The sequence below is a fragment of the Megalops cyprinoides genome, chromosome 21, assembly GCF_013368585.1.
Source record: "Megalops cyprinoides isolate fMegCyp1 chromosome 21, fMegCyp1.pri, whole genome shotgun sequence".
Lineage (NCBI taxonomy): Eukaryota > Metazoa > Chordata > Actinopteri > Elopiformes > Megalopidae > Megalops > Megalops cyprinoides.
This window is the reverse complement of record NC_050603.1, coordinates 23,094,967-23,115,304: the sequence shown is the minus strand read 5'-3', so window position 1 is coordinate 23,115,304 and position 20,338 is coordinate 23,094,967. Positions and strand designations below refer to the sequence as shown.

Here is a 20,338-nt window from a genome sequence, read left to right as displayed (position 1 = left end):
GAAGAGCTTGGATAGCACATCTGGAAACACCTGTCTGCCTCGAAATTTCTGCCTGTGATAGACCTTGCTGATCCAGGATGACCACCTTGTGTCGTGTCTCTATGCTCACCTGTGTCAAGATTAGTAATCTGTTCTGCAACCTCACCTTTTCAGTATGGCTGATCCTCACCCAGTTTTATTCCCGCTACACAGGTGTTTCTGTTTCAGTTAATAATTGTGGTTAAACCTGCTTATGTTGCTAATGATTACCACTTGTTTTGTTTAGTTGTTTGGTATAGTTGTTTATCATGCATTGGCGTATATGCCTACAAAAACAGGTTTGGAGAGTCTGGAAGGTTTTGTGTTAGTTTGCCACTTTCTTTCTTTATTTAGTCTTAGTGGCACATTTGACTATTTTCAAAAGAAATGGTCAGAAATCTAAAATATGATATTTGTCATTGACACACTAATGGAGAAGATAGAAAACTGTTTTAAGACAAATGTTCCGTGAAAAAGCTTACGTGCCTAAGACTTTTGCACAGTACTGTGTGTATATATATATATATATATATTATATACACACACACACACACACACACACACATATATATATATATATTCGTAATTTTGTGTTTTGTGTATATTGTAAAACATATTTTTCAGTTTGGATCGTATATCTTAAAATACATTACTCTTTATAGGCTAAGAACTTAAAACCTAACATCCCACCCACCGACTAACCAACCACAGTTCAATGAAAAAAAAAACATAAACGTGAGACACTGTTGTTGATCTGAACCCTCGGGAGCGTTGTAGCATGTTTGGAAACAGAGGGGGAGCTGTACAAGCTGTTTGAATAAGTTACATGAATTGCACTTGAAAAACTCACACCAGCCAATTAGCTTCACTGCAACAAACAAAGCCGCCGCGGCAACCGAGACAGCCTTTGGCTGAGACCTTTACTTCATCCGCGCGCGGTAATGAGCTCTGACAGCCTGCCAGCGCGTCAGGACAAACAATGCCGAGCGCAGAGTCAATGACAATGAACGCAAACACCGCGGGTTCGCGCACCGCGTCTCTGTCTCCGCTCATTCTGCGCCCGCCTATCTCTCTATTCCAGCCGGCATTTTACCGATTTAATCGCTATTACTACCGTACTTTGCAAAATGAGGAAGAACGTGAATATTCTTATACATACATACACACACACACACACACACACACACACACATTTCAGTAAACTATATTTTGACATATTTTCATGACTTAGTAGTACTAATACAAGATTATTTAATAATTCGATAATGTACAACACAATTACTAAATTAATTGTAAATGTGGCTCTACCGCTTTCAATGTGTCAAAAAAAACACATGAAATTTGGGACAGAAGAAAAAAAGAAGTTTGATTTCAAGAACATAGTGATATTAATAAATGTGAGTAAAATACAATCAATGTACATTTTTCTGTTTAAAGACAGGCACAAGCAATGAAAAAGGCTAATAGTCATTGGATATTAGAGGAAAATCACTTGGGTTATTAGAGAGACACCAGAGCCATGCAAATTGAAGCTGTAAGTGAGCCGTGAATACCAAATAAATGACAGAGCAAGATAATGGCCTTGTTTAAAGAGAGATGTCTTCGGCAGACAATAAAAGGTAATAAAATGCCTGGCAGTGGTGCTAATGTTACCAGGGAAGCCAGGGAGAAGAGAAAAAGTCCAGATTTAAACATGGACTGACAAAAAGATCATAGAAACTGTCTACCAGCAGTTAATGATCGCAATGGTGATGTATGAACAAATGATTGACTGACATAAGAGAGCTTATGTGTTGATTGAGTATTGGACTGGACCATTTTGCATTACAGTCTATCTTTTCTAACCGTTGTCCTTCACAAAAAAATAACTGAGCAAAACTGTTGCAAAACTTGTGTTTTGTAATTCCTGGAGTCTGTCACTTATATATCTCCTCCATAATATGTAATAACCACAATCACAATCTCTAAATGCATTATGACATATGGGTCCCATGATATTTTTATAGCCTGTCTGTGTGTGCATTATTTACATTCACGAATGTGTAATTTATGCGTTCAGAGGGATTACCAAAATGCTCCAAAACGATTTCTACTCCATAAGCAAACGGTTACCCAAAACTGACACCTGTCTGAATGCAATCCATGGCCTTATAGTCAGTGATACGGTGTGTAGTCTCCCTAATATTATGGTGGAGGTGGTGTCCCACACTCTGCAGGAAATGAACGGGACTGCGGTCAGAGGGGCAACATCACCTTCTGGAAAGTAGCACTCTTGCCCTGCGCCACCGTCCTCCCAGTCAGCTGCAGCTGCTGACACAAGGCCACGAGCTTCTCCGTCTCCGATGTGGTGACCGCCTTCTCGTCATCTCCCAGCTAGCGGAAGAGACAGAGCACGCTGACAAGCCCGCGGGCACAGAGGGGGAGCAGAGTCAACTTCACCCCGCTTTAATACAACTTAACACTCCCCACATTCCTGACCAGCGTTAAGAAAAATTAATAAAAGCATGTTCGGTGAGTTTATACACACACAAAGCCCTGGTTACCCTGTAGGAGGGAACACTGCTCTTAATTCATTTCTCATATAAACAGGGTGTAAAATTTGGGCCTCTGCGAAGGCATTTACTGCTGGATTCATGGTCCCGTTCCCAGTTCTGTAAACTTGCAAAACTCCCCCGTCGGGGAGCAGTCAAGCAGCCAAAGTTATTTCGGAATTCCTCGTCAGACGGTGGCGCCGAAATTCTGCCCACGCCATTATCATTCATTTGACGTAATCTTTATTTTGCCCCCATGCGCCCCCTGCGGCAGTGGGGTGGGCTAACTGATACCTGCATTTCCACTTTCCCTCCAAAGATGGATGGAGGTCATTAGCGGTTGTCAGGGAAAGACATTTAATTAAATCCCGGGCTCGAAGGGGGCCACAGCTTGGAAATGTACTTATTATTTACCATGTCAGGCCTGAAAAAAGGCATTAAATAGGCAGAAAGAAACAGCGTGTGATGGTTTTAATTTCCTGGCACTTTGATTTATCACCATACCTGCGAGGACAGAGCCTGGAGACAGGAGCACAACTGAAAGCCCTCTTCGGAAAACACCTGCAAAGAACAGGCAAGGCAAGCCACTCATTACATCCTCACTCACTGGAAAAATGACTGAAGTTTTGTTTATGTAAGTTTCCCCCCATTGCAAGCGCAGAGTCGTCAACTTGTAAAACTAATTTCCAGTGTAAGAAACAAGACAATATTTCTTATCTCGACCTGGAACGGATTCATTAAGATGTCGTGCTCATAATCCTCCTCATCTGAGAGTTAAACAGAATTAACATTCCTTAAGCACATGACAGCACAAGGTTAACAGATCTACAGAACAAGAAAACACACAGTTTAAAGTATTCAGCACTCCAATAAAGCAATACCCATGCTACGCTTTACATCATAAAATACTGCGCAGCAGTGTGGTGTAATGCAAAGGTTGCAGATTAAATTCCCTCGTGGGGCACTGGTGCTGGGTACTTCAACTGCCTCAGTAAATATCAAGCTGTGCAAATGGATAATGTAAAAACTGTGTAAATCACTCTGGCTAATATCATCTGCTTAGTCCTGACTAAAACTAAGTCTTACTAAGAAAGACTAAGTTCTAACTTTACTGAAATGTAAAACAACTGTAATGTAAGAGATGTCTGCTGTGCAGAAAGGTGTCCTACTAAATTCTGTTCAGGTATTATACTATTGATATTGCTGTGTGATTCCAGACGTGTATGACGTGTCCTGTCTGATTTCCGGAAACAACCTGGCCCTTGGTACTATGGTCTAGCAGGACTGTGCAAAGAGGAGGTGATGTCCCACTCTGCAGAGGGCAACTCAGGCTACACGCCACACCTCAAACCTAACCCAAGCTGTTCTGCTGATCTCTGATCAGTGCTCAATTTACTGGCTAATCACTTATCCAGGACCAGCGCTGAGCTGGCCAGGAGGGATTTATCAGCTCGGTCACAACCTCTCTGCGAACGCGTTCACCACAGACAAACAATCGCTGGTGCTTTTAATAACACTTCGATCCTTCTTAGGGGCCCTCTTAGAGGGGTTGTCCCTGAAAGTGTCTGTTTTTAAAAATTGTCTCTGACAGTTTGCATTAAAAGTCCTCATAGGCTGTTAGGTGGAAGGGTGAGCCGGGCAGTGGGGTGCACCTCTGCTTGGTGGAATAAATCCAGGGTTGTCTTCAGCAGGCCCTCCCCTCTAGACCGAAAAGAAAAAAAGCATATCCAATGACTAATAGCCTTTTTCATTGCTTGTGCCTGTCTTTAACCAGAAAAATGTACATTGACTGTATATTACTCACATTTATTAATATCACTATGTTCTTGATATCGAATTGATTTTTTTTTTCTTCTGTCCCAAATTTTGTGTGTTTTTTTGGGACACTGAAATATCCACTGGTCTAGCTAGCCAGTGCTAATCAATGGGAAATGTGGTTAAACACATTAAATGAATTATGTTTGTTCTCTCAGATGGCCTTTTGTACAACCTCAAGTCTTCAACCCAATGTAATGAATTTCTACTGCCACTACAGCAGAGCTACCACTCTTCTGCAGTTTAATAAAGCTTCTAACTTACTCAAAGTATAGGACATTCAAATCATTTTTTCTCTGCCTTCCAATCCAACTTCAAACCCAGTTTTTGTTAGTTGTATTTCTTTATCTGAAATGTTAGATAGCGAGTTCAAATTATCAGTTTTTTCTTTAATTTATGCCATTTCCTTTCAGTCTAAACTGGGGTTAGTAATATGTTTGTAAAGTATCTGATGAACCTCTACTGAGCATTTATGATGGTAAGTTATTCCTTTGTGGGTGTGACTATGTGTGTGAGCATTTTTGAATGTGTCCTTGTTGAATGACAGTACCTGTTGAGGGGGTGTGTGCCTCTCAGTCAATAAAGAGCTATCCGTATCATGTGACTAAGGTGTGTGCCTCCTGGTCATTATCTGGTAAAGAGGTACCAATACCATGTGACTGAGACGAGTTCTTCTCAGTCCATACCTGGTGAATAGATACATGGAGTACGCCATGCTAGACATGCTCTGGCTCAGACGGACGATGTCGTGGTCCTGGTCCTCCCACTTCTCGCTCTCAGAGTCAACATCTGACGTCAGCAGACGTAGCTCCAGCCCCACCTTGGCTATGGTGGTCTGCTCCTGGAAGAAGCAGGTCAGAATGTCTGCGTTAGTATTGTCACATCTCATCAGCCTGTTAAGTCAGATTTTAACCAGTCACTCAAAAGTACGACCCTGCTGTGTAATCTATCCCATTATTACCATTTGTGCATTTCAATATGCTTGTGTTCCGACAGTTGTGTTCATGGGCACACACAGGCCAGAATGGTTTTCTGATTAAAGATAATTATATTCATTCATAATTATATATATATACAATTTACATGTATATATAATTATATGCAGTGATGCAAATACATTGACATGTTTAAAATAAATATTAATTTACCTCAGCGTCAAGCTTAACAGCCTTTACTGTCTTCAAATTTGCTGAATGTTTCTGAAGGAAAACAGAACATCTTAACACATTTCCTGGTACATATCCATTTCACAATAAAATAAATATTATACAAAGGTCTCAGTCACTGTGTCATATTTCAGTTATAGTAGGTTGAGAGATACTTACCCCTGGTCTGGGTAATGACAAGTAGGTTCTCTTATCACCTTAAATAAAATAAAAAAGGACATTTACCTCCAAACCAGTGAATCAATTGGTCAAGGTAATGTATTAAGAGGTGAAGTATGATAGATAAATGGTGATTTCTCAACAACCAAACATTTTACAGAGCTTGAAATCTCATAACTGAAAACTAATCTCTGAGCATTAGTGTATGCTCAGACTCTTTCCAGCACTCTTGGTTTAAAGACACTCAGCAATTTTTTTAATTTACATTTCTAAATATATCAGTATAAGATATAACAATACAATCCATATTTGTTCTAATCACTTCATCACAAAATGAAGGAATTGATCCAAGCTTAAAAATATGATTTGACAGTTGGCTGGTCTAAAATAGAAGTCTTGAGCAGGAAGTCCTAATTCCTAATTTATGTTAATCTTGAAGATAAAGACATTCAGAACCCATTACTTCAACATCTTTTCAAAGGTAAGTTTTTAGAGTTTCAAGTTTAGAAGTGTTTAAATTTCAACTCCCACTTTTCCTTTTTGCATACTTTGCATAGCAAAATGGACCAAAAAAATCACACTGTTCTATCTATCTTTTCATCCATTGGCAAATTAATATGGGAAATAAAAGAAAGCTATTTCTGACTATGCAGAGGCTTGGATATACACCCTGGAACCTTGTCTTCAAACGCAGACAAATGAGGGGTTTCGTGGTACGGGAAATACCTCCAGGGCATCTCTAAACTATGTCCTTAAATTTCACCAATGAGATTTATCTCTTTTCAATTCAATTACTTTATCAAAAGCTGTCTGACTTACTGATTGTGCCCTATAAATACCAGAAAGTGACATGCTTTAGGGCTTGGAAAAGATCTCAATCTTGCCATGGAGAAAAAGACCTTTTAAAAACAACTTAAATCACCATGCTGCCCATAACCTATTTATGGCCCCATGTACAACACAGTAAAAGGAAATTCTCTTAGTCCTTTTTCATTTGACAGAAATGGCCAAAAGAGGACAACAGAGAGAGTACTATACTTTTATAAAAACACCAGTGTAATTAATCTCCTAATAATGTACACATTTATAACAGAATGTGATCTGTGCAGGCATCATGGAAATTCAGCACTATCTATGGACCTATTACACAACATAAGGTTTATGTACCTATCTTTGTACGGCATTCTGGAATGGCTATATATCCCCCCCCCCCTTCCTGAGTGGTCTGATCCTGTTACTAGATGCTAAAGGTGAGGAAAAGGCAGTGGATAGATAAGGTGGAGACACGCGGGGCCTACCTCTCCGTCCCTCAAACACATCGTTTATTTCTCGGAGTAAGATGGCCATGTCGCTCAGCTGGGACTCCCAAGCTTCACAGAACACCTCCAGGTTCTCTTTGGCAATTTTGCTGGACGGGTGGAGAGCCAGCGTCTGTGCGGCCGAAATGATCTGTGGGAGAAGGGGGAAGACACTGTGACAGGGACAACCACACTGAAGGCAGCAGATGCAAACACAGCAAAACACTTCAAAAAGCACAGCTTTGAGCCAATTTAACATGGGTGCGAGAAACATTAGCACTGCATACAATAAAATGCAAATTCAAAAAATGAAGACCCACTGTATTCAAGTGACAGCATGTTTTTCAACAGACAGAGAACTGTACTAGAACTGTACTCTTTTCTGCTGGAATTAGTCTCAGCACAAATTACAGCCCTGTATTTCTACTTATTACTTACTAGCTTTGGGTTAATGAGAATGTTGTCACATTGCATTACAATATTATATTCCAAGAGTCTGTGTCTTGTTTCCAGCTACTCATTTCAAACACTGTAAGGATTTATGCTGTCAAAACATCTTAAATTTTCAACCTCAGCATTGATCAAAACCCAGAACTGAGCTAACACAGACTGACTGGGTGTGCAGTCCACATGTTTTCAAAACTCCTCTGCATGAGAAAGGCTCTGGTAATTATCTGCAATTACTCAAGGTTTTTTTCTCTCTTTTTTTAACAAAAAAATTAGTTTCAACGTCTTCATAAGAAGCCGCTGTCTCCCGGAGTGACCTTATTTGATTGCCTAACCTTTCAAAGCAGTCATTACCGGAGGGCGATGTCGTGGGTGATACTCTGTGCATTCAAAACCATGACTCCGAGTGATAATTAACTACAGCCACGGCCCGTAAAATGGAACATAATTACAAATAACGAGACAAAGGAAAGCACTCTGGCCCACTGGCAGAACAGTGTAGAACCTACAAGGGCTGTTATGCAGACTTGGTAAACAGACTGCCTGCACTCTCACACTGAGAAATGAATATTCTTATTTGGCATTTGGTGAGATGAGATTTGTCGACAAAATACGAATGAAGCCAAGGTCCTTCTCATTAACAGAGATTCTGATATCATCGAATTAAATGGTTTTCTTACTCAACTCTGGTTGGCCCTTAACCTTAATTTGTCACCCCCTGAAGTGACAGTGTATAACTATCAGTGCTAACCTTGATTCAGGTGAGGCCTTTTTGTCTAAGCCAGTACACAATTATTCACCCAGACAGGCTTTAACTGAAAGACTGTATCTGTTTCATTTACTCTGGGTAAATCTCACAATAGCTGTTGTCCTTCATAATGCTGTAATTGTGAACCATAAAGAATGTTTATATGATTTCACAACAAGTAAAAAATTTGACCAACTCTGGACAGACTTGGTTGGCTTTTAGCACTGTGACCAACGTGTGGTGTCCAGTGAGGGTTGCAACTACCTAAGTCTCTCAGGTTACCTGTGGGCCAATGACCTGGAAGGTCTCCTCAGCGTGTATAGAGGTGATCTCCAGTGGCTCTGTCCCCGAAACATGGCGCAGAAGTCGACACGTCTGTATGAGACGAAAAACAACAGTTGCAGCCTCTATGTACAGGAGGTAAACACTGACACCATGACCCAAGTTCCATTCCCAAAATCTCCTGCTCAAATGATATGTGAAGAAACAGCACCAGCAGAGGCAATCTTTACAGTGCCTGTCATCATTCTGTCTTGGATGTTATAAACATTTATTTGTTTAAAAGACACCATTATCCTATCTTACATTTTATGGATTATCCATTTATAAAGCCGGATATTTACTTAAGCAATCAAGATGAAATATCTTGCTCCAGGGTAAAAAAAAAAAAAAAAAAAAAAAAAAAAAACACTGTCAGACCACAGATTCAAATCTGCAATCTTTTGGTTATAAGCCCAGACATCTAACCACAATTTCAAACTGGCACCCAAATCTTTTCCCTGGAATGCTGCTTCCATTTCCAAATGCTGTAAACAGCAAATGCACATCCTTTGGTGTTGTGTGGTTTTCTAGTTTTACTATCCCTTTTAGGTGGAGATCCACTAAAGAAGCGACCGCTGATTGACCGCTGGGTGACCAAGAAGCAACAGGTAGCCCCAGGTCACTGCCCTCACCTCCACAAGCTGCTCCTTCTGCTCCATCAGTGTGTGGGAGTACTCGGCCCCGGCCTCCAGATTGCCCTCCTCCCCGGAAGCTTTTAGGGCCTTCAGCACAGTGTGATCTGCGTGGCACTTCAGCAGGTCAGCCGCTCGCCCCACCGCTGTCCTGTGGAGCTGGGGGTGGGTGGAGGAGTCACAGGTAGGATCCGAAAACATTTCACCTAAACTCTTTAAAAAAATCCAACCTGCCTCACTTTGTCCTTTGACAAAGCAAACTTTTTCGGAATTTAAATTCAGAAATATTTCCAGAATTTCATGTGGAAGGATTAAGGCTTTTGTGAGCCCTAATTACACACACAATGGTTTTATGAAAACAAATGAAATCAAGAAAAATCTGGACATGCCAAGCATACATAAATCTGCCTAATGAGGGTCTTTGACTTGGTGTCCAACTAAACACTCGCCCTGAGGTTGACTTGTGGACTGTGTTAATGTGTAATGAGTAACTTAGACATGTCATAGGCCGTCTTCTGGACAGGTGAGGGACTCACCTCTCGGCGAAGATCATTCACGCTCTGACAGGTCTTCAGGATGCACACCTCCATCTCCTCGCTGGCTTCTTTGGCTTTAAAAGACTGCTGCTCACAGTGGAACAAGAAGAACAGAAAGGAAAGAAAGAAAAGAGAAGAGCAGCTGTCAAGTGGGAGACAATTTGGTCAGTGACACCCACCAAATCAACACATTGGACAATGACCTTCCCTGCTCCCCTCCTAAATACACACAGACAGACATGCACACTTCACAACTGGATGACACTCTCTTCAGGACTACATTTTCATGCACTAAAAAGTGAGAGAAACAGCTTCAAAATGCACTTCATCTGTTCCAAAGTCATTAACTCCTTGAAATCATCATAAATAAAATGAGAACATATTGAAGCAGACATTGTTCAAGCTTTTAACAGCCAACCAGCTGCCCCATGGCCAGACACTGCGTGTTGGTTTTAGTGCATTTTATCATATCATTGTTGTCTCACTGCGAGCCAAATTCTCTAAATGGGAAAAAAAAAGCGTTCATTCATTCATTCACATCCCTTTGCCTCTGACTGAACCACGGCAAGGACACCTGCATTAAGCAGCAGCACTGCAGTCCTGGGTGAACTTTGCCAAAGTTGGTGCTGCCTTTCACAGATACTATGAGAGCAGGAGAGAATAGGTATGGAGAGATTATTTAAAATGGGATTACAGCAAGACATCAGGGCCATGTCGCCTGGCACTGGGGATTTGCTCTCAGCTTCTGAACAGCGGGACGCTTTTTCTGGCTCATGGTTGACCCGAGGCTTGGCATTCGTGGGTCAAGAACACACCGGCCAGTGCTTGGGGATTTGGTTTGAGCTTTCTGAGCTAACCTGAGGCCTGGCATTCTGGGGTCAAGTCCACAAAGGGAACGTGGGATGTCTGAGCTTCCAGGGAAAGCTGTAGTGCATCAGTCGTTACCAGACCAGACTTTACCAACCCAGGCGGGGAACTGGACCCTGAGACTGTATGCCAAAAATACTACTGACTCAGCAAGAGCGCCCTGCATTTTAAAAATGCAATTTCATGATTTTAATTATAGCTTTTTAACATTACTGAAAGCACTTCTTTTGGGCTATTGTCTCAAGAGAAATTCAAAACTGCACGGTCAGTGGAGCCATCTGTTAGGGTCGCAGCGAATACATAATTAGTTACATAACGGCTTTGCTATGATCGTGAAAATCGCAAAAACTCGCTCAAAAGCAGGTCTCAAACTGACTCAACTTATCAACAAAACCATAGCCTGTGCATGTGTTCATTGGGGAAAAATGAAATTATGAAGCAATCTAGAAAATGAAGGAAAAATAAAACAGAATAACGTAAGTGTAACATTTATGCTGAGCTGAATGCAGTCATGCATAACAGAGAGCCTGCTGCAGTACAAATATGTGCACTAGGAGAGACAGGTAAAGAAAAAAGGAAGAATGTCACAGCATAATACACAGGAAGTGTGCGCAGCTATGGGGGGTGTGTCACAGGCTGAAAAGGGAGACCGCAGTCATGGCCTGGAATAATGCCTGTGGCATAGTGGGGGGACAATGAGGCCTGCACGCCTATACGGAGGTGGATTTCTCTTCCTTTAGGGCCCACTGTTGAAAAGGAATGCACATCCCATGCCTTGGCCATTGTTCGGGAGCCTAGCAACGACCGCGAGGGATCAGGGACAGGTGCCGCGAAGGAGGGCGGCCGCGCAGCGAGGCAAACACTGGGTAGGGCGCCGGGAGATCTCACCTACGCGAATGGGTGAGATAAGGACGGGACTGTATAGGAGGGCGCTACAGTTTCACCCACAGGGAAAAGAACAAGGGCGGTGGGTGCACCTCTCAGGGTCCCATCAGAAAAAGAGAAAAAGAGAGCGAGAGAAAGAGAGAGGGGCCTAGAGAACAGCAACAATGTTCCATTCAAACATGCAGCCAACTGAATATGTGGAACAACATGACATAACTTAAGGTGCCCAGCAATGCACAACAAAGCACATGACATAACACACAAAACATAACCGGTAACCTATGACATAACATAACAACAATGTACAACAAAGCGTATGGAAAAAAAAACGAAACAAAAAACACAAGATCGACATTGACACATGACATTACATAACACCGCAGTATGACCAAGGCTGTGATTTTTAACAGGGAAATGCTTAATAAGTGTAATAAGTTGCCCACAGGGCACAGAAAATGCACGATATATCATTGAAATGCGCACATTTCACACAAGCATACACACACTTACGGAATAATTAAGACAATACAAACACCTGCGAATTTTTCTCACCTCCCACTTGAAAAGAAACAAACAATAATCCTGCTCATATTCTATGTTTATGTTCACAAATTTTAAAATGTCTTCAGCATCTGTTCACAGGATCTCACAGGACCTCTGACCCCTGTGACAAAATGGTGGCCAGAATGGTTTTGCACACAACAAAAGACAGGACTTAACATGCAACATGAAAACATTATATATAAGGATGTGTAAGTGCAGTGAGAGATGTGAGAGAAGCAGTCTTGCTATTCTACTTCTTAGGGACATATGAATGTGTCAACAACACCACAGTGTCCTTGAAAGAAAGCAGGGAATGTGGGGTGACACTTACAGCCTGCATCCAAGCAGCGATCAGCTGCTCCAGCTCCTGCCTGGTCAAGTGACACCGCTGCAGAATGCTCTCGCGGTGCTCATGACTGGTGTAGGCCGAGTCCGTGAAGTCCTCCGTCTGCTCCACCACACCTTCCAGCTGGGCGACCAGGCTCTCCGGTGGCAGGGAGAACAGAGACTCCCGCAGCCCTTCCACCTTGGCCTGAGGGGAGGACAGAATGGTCAGGAAAGCCCCAGGCTCCACAAGGCCTACTGCCAACAAACGCTCAGATTGACCACGTCAACGAATTTCACCCTTCTTAAATTTACAACTACAAAAGCAGGAAACGTACCTTGGATGTCACCTTGACCACGGAATATCATTTACGGCACTATGGTGACCAGAACTGCAACAAGATTAAAGTCCACTGCTCTCTGTCTGCATTAGTCTCTGCTCCACATAGTCTGGCCTTTCAAAGCTGTCTGTATCCAGCACTGAATGCAAACTACTCAGCACAAAATTCAACCAAGTCAACTGTAAAGTCAGAGGGTACAAGGTTAGGTAAGGAGAGTGGGGGGACCAGACTGCCATCCTCAGCTGCAATAAGCTGAATCAAGGAAACGGTGACATAAGTATACCAGTGTTGGACTGCCACCACTTTTAGTACTGAGTTTTGATAAGGACATGAATACTGTAGATGACATCACCTGCACTAAACAGCTTGTCTATAACCAGAATTCTTTGTTAGTATAATAATTATATATTCATCTACAATTTCATGCTAAATGTCTTAGCATTCATTTCTGCATCATGTTAGTCATTTGCTGAGCAGACATCTGTAACCATGGTGACACACAGTTACACATTTACAAATCAGACTGAACACCTGGGGCTCACTTCATACAGCTGGATTTATAATGGAGCAAGTGGACAACACTGTCCTTCCCTGCAGTGGCAGGAAATAAGGAGCTGGGCACCAAACTAAAAGGTTGCTGGTTCGATTCTCAAGTGAGGCACAACTGTTGTACCCTCAAGGCACTTAACCCAATTGCCTCAGTAAACATCCAGTAAACATCCTGTATAAATGTTAGTAATAGTACTTTATGTAAGTCATTGGATAAGATCATCTGCTAAACAGATGCACACAGCAGCTTAGAGAGAGGTCTGTGTGCAGGGAAACAGGCTCCTCCCTCCTGTTCACCAAGCCAATCCACTGCAGCCTCAGATGGCCTACCTTGAAGTCTTTGATTCCTGTGTAGATGCTGGCGGGCAGGACCTGGGCGTCTCCGCTGGGGCGAGCGTCCGTCACGATCTCGATCACCTGCTCCAGGGCCACACGCATGCGCCGGAACACCGCATCCTTGTTGTGGCGCGCAGACTCGCAGTCAGGGTGTCTGAGGCATGTCTGCAGCGGGACCAAATGCACGCAAACACACACGCACAAACACATACATACATGTGCATTTACACACACATGCATGTACAAACACACAGTCATACACGTGTGTGCATGAATGTGTGCGCACACACATACACAACCACATGCCCGCACACACATGTAGACATGTGTGTGCAGGCATATGCACGCATATGCACGCATCCATATGCACGCATCCATACAAATACGCATGCATCCATATAAAAAAGCATGCACACATAGACACACACACATAGACACACAGATATACACACACACACACACACACACACACACACACACACACACACACACAGACAGCTTGATTCACACTCCTGATATTGTGATTACTGCCCTTCTTAAAATGATTTGACACAAGCCTTCAGCAATCACCTAATCTAAACACAGCAAGTGTAATGCACTTCCAAATGTTCTAATGGCACCTCTAGTAAAGTTCTCATACTGCTATTTAGAGCTGCTAAATGGAATCAACATGATTCAGGTTCATTATATCTTGCAACAACACAAGCAGAATGAGAGAGGTGTGAAGCTAAGAAAGCCAACGTTAAGAGAAGCATAGCTTATCTTACAGTATCGCCATCTGGGTGCTTTATTATGGGAGCTGAGCTGAGCTGAGCTGAGCTGAACTGAAAGACTTATGGAGATGCGTACATAGAACCTAATTAATCATTAACGGCTTCACACACAGGCACTGTCACTTCGACTCACCTTAGAAGCAGTGAGGAGCATCATGGTGCATTTCTCAAGCACGGCTCGCGCCGCTGCCATCCGGGCCTTCTTTTTCTCATCCTTCAGGTCCTGGGGAGTGGGGACAGACCATGCCGTGAGCAAGGGGGGGCAAGAGTGACTGTGTGTAGGGCAAGAGGGGCAAAGAGTGGATGAGAGAGGGCAGGAGGGGGAAAGAGTCACTGCAGGAGGGGCGAGTTGGGGAAAGGGGGTAAGAGCATCCATGTGAGGGGCAAGATGGGGGGACAAGGGGTGCGAGATATCACGTGAGGGCCAAATCAGAATGAGAGGGGTGAAAGTGACCATGTAAGGGGGTGAGAAGGGACAAGAAGGGGACAGAGGGGTCAAGAATGACCATGTGAGTGACAAGATAAGGAAAGAGGGGGCCAGAGTGATCAAATGAGGGGCAAGAGGGGGTGAGAGGGGGCAGGTGTGAGACACTGTGATGTGAATGGGGGGGGGGGGGGGGCATGCTCCCGGGCATGGTCTCAAAGCCCTCTTTGTGAGAGGTGCACGGAAGGGGTTGGAATGTGCCAACCCAATTTCACACAGAGGGGTGAGTGTACTTTTCTCACCCCACCTACTCAGCAAGGGAAAGGGTTCGGGAAATAAGTGACGGTGCCCCCACACTCCCCTCTGAAAACATCTCAAGTGTTAGCACAGCCCCTTCAGTCAGCTCTCAGCAAGGGCAACCTTTCCTAAGACAGTCTAAACAACACAAAAGAGGAGAGTCTTTGCACGTCACTTAAATACCACTGTGATCCAAACAGCACATAGTGTTATATCTCAAGATCCAAGGCGACTTCCCCAACTCTGTCCATAATAAAATTCCGGAAGGTACTTTGGGGAGACAGAATCTCAGGAAATATGACAGGCTCCTCTTGAGGCACAGTGCCACGGACCACAATGGAGCAGAGATTATCTCTTATTATGTTATGCCGTGAGAGCTCCGGGAGATATAACCTGCAGATAGCTGGGGCTCAGCAGCAAACAGCAAATATCTCAAGGGTACTGCGAGGGGGAGCGTGCTAGCCCAGCAGAGAAAGGCAGAATGCCTAACGTTCTCTGAATTGAAACCGCACCACACGTAGGCGTGTGTGTGTGTGTGCGCGCATGTGTGTGATAGTGTGAGTGTGTGCACCTGTGTGCATATGCGTGCATGCATACGGTATGTAAGAAAAACACTTGACATTGTTTCGACAGCCAGCGCTCAGAGTACTCAGCATCTACCGGTAATAAACACGGCGGCCCGAAATTTGTTTCCATTAAGTCACGCAGGCACGCGGTGGCTTGGCCCGTAAATCAGCCGTGAAAATGTCAAACCGGTCTCGGGAGGTCAGTGTATACACACCGCTCTGCCCTGAAACATTCATTAGGCCCGCCGCTGTCTGGCTCTGTGATTGACCGGGTCATATTGAGCTGTAAAGCGTCCCCACTCAGACCCCCGCGGCCGGTGATTTATGCCACCCCTCCCACGAACTCCTTCACTTGATCCATTTGGACAGCCGGCTCACTTTTACGAGCTCCGACCCCTGGGTAAAGAGGCTCGCCCTCACTCCAAGTGCCTCTCCGACGCTGAATGCTTATTTAAAGTGAAGGCAGGACCGGTGGGGGGTGAACGGGTGATTTTGGGGAGAGCAGAATGCAGAGGAGGGTGCGGGTGACGGCGCTTACGTTCTGGCGGTCTCCGGTCAGGTGGGCGAACTCCACCATCTCGTTGCCGAACTGGCTGAATATCTGCACGAACTCCTGGAAGCTGCTCACTCTCTCCAACTGCTCCAGGGTGGCCAGCACCTGCAGGACGTCAACAGTAGTAAGGGGAAGGGATCACCACCTACAGCAGCCAACAGGAGTGCAGAGAGGAATCTAAAAAGGTCACTACTTATGTCGACGTCTTTATTTACAGCTGTGGCAGGACAAAGAGAACACTATTCGTAAAAATTTACAGCAATTCAAAATACAGAAAGGGTGTGTTCCTCTCGGCTGGGACAGTGAAGATGAGTGGATCTGACAGTTAGGCGGTCCATCTGAAGGAATTACACTCTAACAACTTTGTCCCGAAAGTACACTCTTTTCCATTCATATTCAGTCACTTAGCAGACACTCTTTTCCAGAGCAGGGCTCATAACCAAAAGGTTCGATTACCCCCTGGGGCACTGTTGTTGTACCTTTGGCTAAGGTACTTAACTGAGATTCACTTCAGCAAATATCCAGCTGACAAAATTGTAACCTATGAGAGTCACTTTGGATAAGAGCATCCGCTAAATGACAATAATATAATGTAATGTAATATTACCAGATGGATACAAAGATTATCCATATCTTAAATTGGCACTGGATAAAACAATAAGCACATTGTTACACACACTAGTGCCCCAGTCCTTATTCATCACTCAGAGTTGCATCATTCTGTTCGCAATTTGTGGTGTGTACCCATGTGATCCGCAGTGAACTCATTTGATCTGAACCCTGAGCAATGCGTGGCTCAAGCTATCCCCAGGAACATTACAACTGCTGACATAAGCCATTGCTTGAATAAATCCATTTTAGAGGGTAGAACTGCGTCATCTATTGTGCATCTCCATATGCAGAGTGTGAGGGCTGGAGGGAGAGTATCCCATTTAGATCTCTTGCTAGATTCATTTCTTATCATTCAGGGTTTTTTCCACTCCAGCTGTTCTCTTTGACTTGAACAGCATTATGAATTGGCTCAATGAACTTCATGCCTTTCAGACGTCCTCACGTCAGTAAAACTGCTGCGGACAAGATCCTGAGACAAACATAAGCAGGAGCTGTGCTGTGGGCGTCTTAACTGATTTCACACTGTGGTTGCTGAGAGTGACTGGCTTTTTTTACATTATCAGCTTTAAGAGCATAGTCTCGATAAGGAAACGTTTGTGAGTGTGCCTCAGTGGAGGAGACTGGTGTTGTGTGGCATCCCGTTAAAACATGCTTTCAGACGGTGAATACAAAAGCAAGAGGTGCTGATAGGGTGATCAACGACGTCCCTCCGGAATTACCACACTAGCCTTGAGGCTGGCATATGCCCAGGAAACTGATTAAAACCCTCCGACACGCGTGTAAATTAAACATGCGGGATGAGGCGCGACACGCTCCGCGTCCTGCTTGGCGAGACCCCAAAGTCACTCCTCTTGAAGGCGAGTTCCCACGGGCACATCCACACAGGGGGGCAAGCTCGGAAACAGCAGCGCTGCTAAAGCGCTGGCCTGCTCTGGTGACAGACACCGTAACAAAAGATCGCGGTGTACTTTCACAGAGGACACAGCCACAGACAGTGAGGAAATGAGTGCAGCACTTGATAACAGCTCACGTATGGGTGAGCATACATTTGCTCAAAGCCCACAATGCAAGAATAGATGGATTTGCGCTCCTTTAACAAATACCTTTCTGAGATTTCTCTCCCTCTGTCATAGGAGAGCAATACAGATTGCTGTCAACAGAGAACATTGTGTACACTCGGTCACAGAAAGAAGTGCTGCTTTAAGAAAGGCAAAGGTTCTGACTGTCTGGAGGTGGCTGGTAGTGGGCGCTCACAGACACGGAGAGAGGAGAATTGAATTGCGCCTCAGATTAAGGTGAGAGTCGTGGTGGCTCTGTTCTCTGTCTGTCCAAACAAGTCTAACGAGACTTGATTACCCACAGCTCTGAAAGCACACAGCACATTTCCTCCTGCTAAAAACAGTGGGTAGAGAGCGGCTCACCTCAGCCACTTCAAGGCAAATCTACTGCTTTCGTCCATTATCTAAAAAGAAATGACGGCAGAAGCATGATTACGCTAAAAGGCAAGATCTAAAAAAAGGTCAGTGAGAGTAAGATATAAATTTGTGCATGGGTGTGTGAAGCCTACTTTGTTGCGTGAGGTGATGATCTGTTTGATGACGATGCGGTCGGCTAGGACCAGCACTTTGGTGACGGAGGAGAGCAGCATCCTGGCGGCCTTCACCATGCCCGTCTTGTCGCTGAAGACGGTGATGCGCCCGTCCGACTCCGGCTGCTCCGGGCTCAGGGCATCAGTGAGCTGAGCGATGGCATCGCCTGGTGGTGGGGGAAGACACTGTCAAGGCAGTCGTCACATTCAGACACATTCAAACACAAAAAAGAGGCCAGATGCTCTAAGCTGTTACACTGTATAACTTAATATTCATATCTGAGAAGACGTTGTACATGTATTTGTGTGTCTGTGTGTGCATCCGTGTAGCAACGTGTTTAGCACAACACATGCTCAGTTCCCAGGACCAAGTTGGAGCACCGCATCTTTCTCTATAACAATAAATAAACTTTCAGCGGGTAAGTGAATGTGTTGTCCAGTTTTTCATCCCACATTTAAAGCCCATCTTTTATACAGTTTTAATAAAGACCTCAAAACTCTGGACAAATGTGTAGAGCCTTGCTACTGATGCTCCGTGGACACTGATGATTCTATGTTGTCACCGTGCAAGTGCATGTCCTACACCTGTTAAGCCCTGGTTCAGGCACAAAAAACCACTCTCTCTCTTTACCCTGAGGGAGAATCTTCCAAGATCCTCAAACCTTGTGACAAAGCGGCACAGATACAGTGGCCTCCATTGGACAAAAACCAGCCTGGCTCTGGGGATCGGCCCAGCCAGGCCCCGCTGGCACAGGCTGTGGGAGACCTGAACGGGCCTTTCTCCCGCCTGACCACCCCAACTAATGCAAACGGAGGGCCCCGTTCCAGGGAAACTGGGACGCGGGAGGTTAAAGAGGAAAACAGAAAATGGCACCAAGAAATCCGACCGAAAAACAACAACGGGAAAAGAAAACATCTTAACAGAGAGGGAAGGCTTTGCGCTCCATGGCCACGCTTGGCTCGACTCGGTCGCTGGGGCCCCTGCTCCAAAGAGAATCCCACAAATGCGCCGATTGCATTAGACAGCTTGTTTGATGCCAGATCTTATAAAAAAAGAACAGCAGAGAGATGGGAGTCCATCACAATTAACAGTGGCCGGTCCCAGGCCAGCCCCTGTAGCTCTGCTAAGCTTGCTCTTGTTTGCCCCAAAATTAGATTAATACTGGAACAGATAGGAGGAGCCTGAATTATACAATGAAGAGCGAGACCAAAGAACACAGATCCACTCCAATTTGATTACCTGAATCTAAAAGCGTGCTACTTATATTACTTCACATTAAATTATTTATTAGCTTAACAGAGACTTGTATTACAGGAGACCTAAATAGTTCAGATTATTAGTTATTAGTTTAAAAGACACTCTCATGAAAGTAGACAAATAGTGTGTCTAATACCTTCCGCACTTACACGGTCGTATCTTGAGTACTTCAGATTAGGTGCCTTCCCCAAGGATACAACAGCAGTCTTCCACGTGGGATTCAAACTTACAACCTTCTGGTAACACCTTTAGTTCCACAATACTGCTCCACATCAGAATGTGGAAGGGTCAAGGCAGAGAAATTTTTTTTTTTTTACTGCTGAAAATGCCATGACCCTGCAATTGGCTTGTAGACTGAATTAATGCCACTACACCACAGCAATGAAACAGGGGTTTGTAAATCAAAAATTGTATCTTTGGGCAGCATACTGAACTAAAACATCCAGTTGTACAAATGGATAACACTTAGACCTGCTAACTACTTGGATCAGTTCTCAGAAATAACATTATGTGGTCTGTGGGAGCTGCTTTATAAAGAGGTTATATTTCTGGTTGAATCTACTCATCACTGGCAAAGGGAATAGTACTGGAGTCCATGTGAACAGTGTGGGCACCTGTTTAATACTGTAGTAATTATTGAATTACTATTATTGACTGAACATCTGTGTATGGGAAAAACATGGCAAAGCCAAGAGCCCATGAGCCTTATGTGCTCTCTTCAAATCATTTCAAATACAAACTTAGACTCGTT

The 20,338-nt window shown here is 44.1% G+C and overlaps 1 protein-coding gene across 1 annotated transcript in view; it reads right to left on the bottom strand.

Moving 5' to 3' along the window:
* ctnnal1 (catenin (cadherin-associated protein), alpha-like 1) overlaps positions 1–20,338 on the bottom strand; it is a 64,251-nt gene that overhangs the window by 4,817 nt on the left and 39,096 nt on the right. The window contains exons 3-17 of the mRNA XM_036516234.1: positions 18,309–18,496; positions 16,115–16,234; positions 14,423–14,512; positions 13,511–13,681; positions 12,298–12,498; positions 9,672–9,758; positions 9,136–9,294; positions 8,465–8,557; positions 6,988–7,138; positions 5,690–5,727; positions 5,513–5,563; positions 5,051–5,205; positions 4,202–4,250; positions 3,054–3,110; positions 2,272–2,391 (exon numbers count right to left, since the gene is read on the bottom strand). Of these exons, the coding sequence (XP_036372127.1) occupies positions 2,272–2,391; positions 3,054–3,110; positions 4,202–4,250; positions 5,051–5,205; positions 5,513–5,563; positions 5,690–5,727; positions 6,988–7,138; positions 8,465–8,557; positions 9,136–9,294; positions 9,672–9,758; positions 12,298–12,498; positions 13,511–13,681; positions 14,423–14,512; positions 16,115–16,234; positions 18,309–18,496 (1,730 nt within the window). The remainder of the gene's footprint in view (positions 1–2,271; positions 2,392–3,053; positions 3,111–4,201; positions 4,251–5,050; positions 5,206–5,512; positions 5,564–5,689; positions 5,728–6,987; positions 7,139–8,464; positions 8,558–9,135; positions 9,295–9,671; positions 9,759–12,297; positions 12,499–13,510; positions 13,682–14,422; positions 14,513–16,114; positions 16,235–18,308; positions 18,497–20,338) is intronic.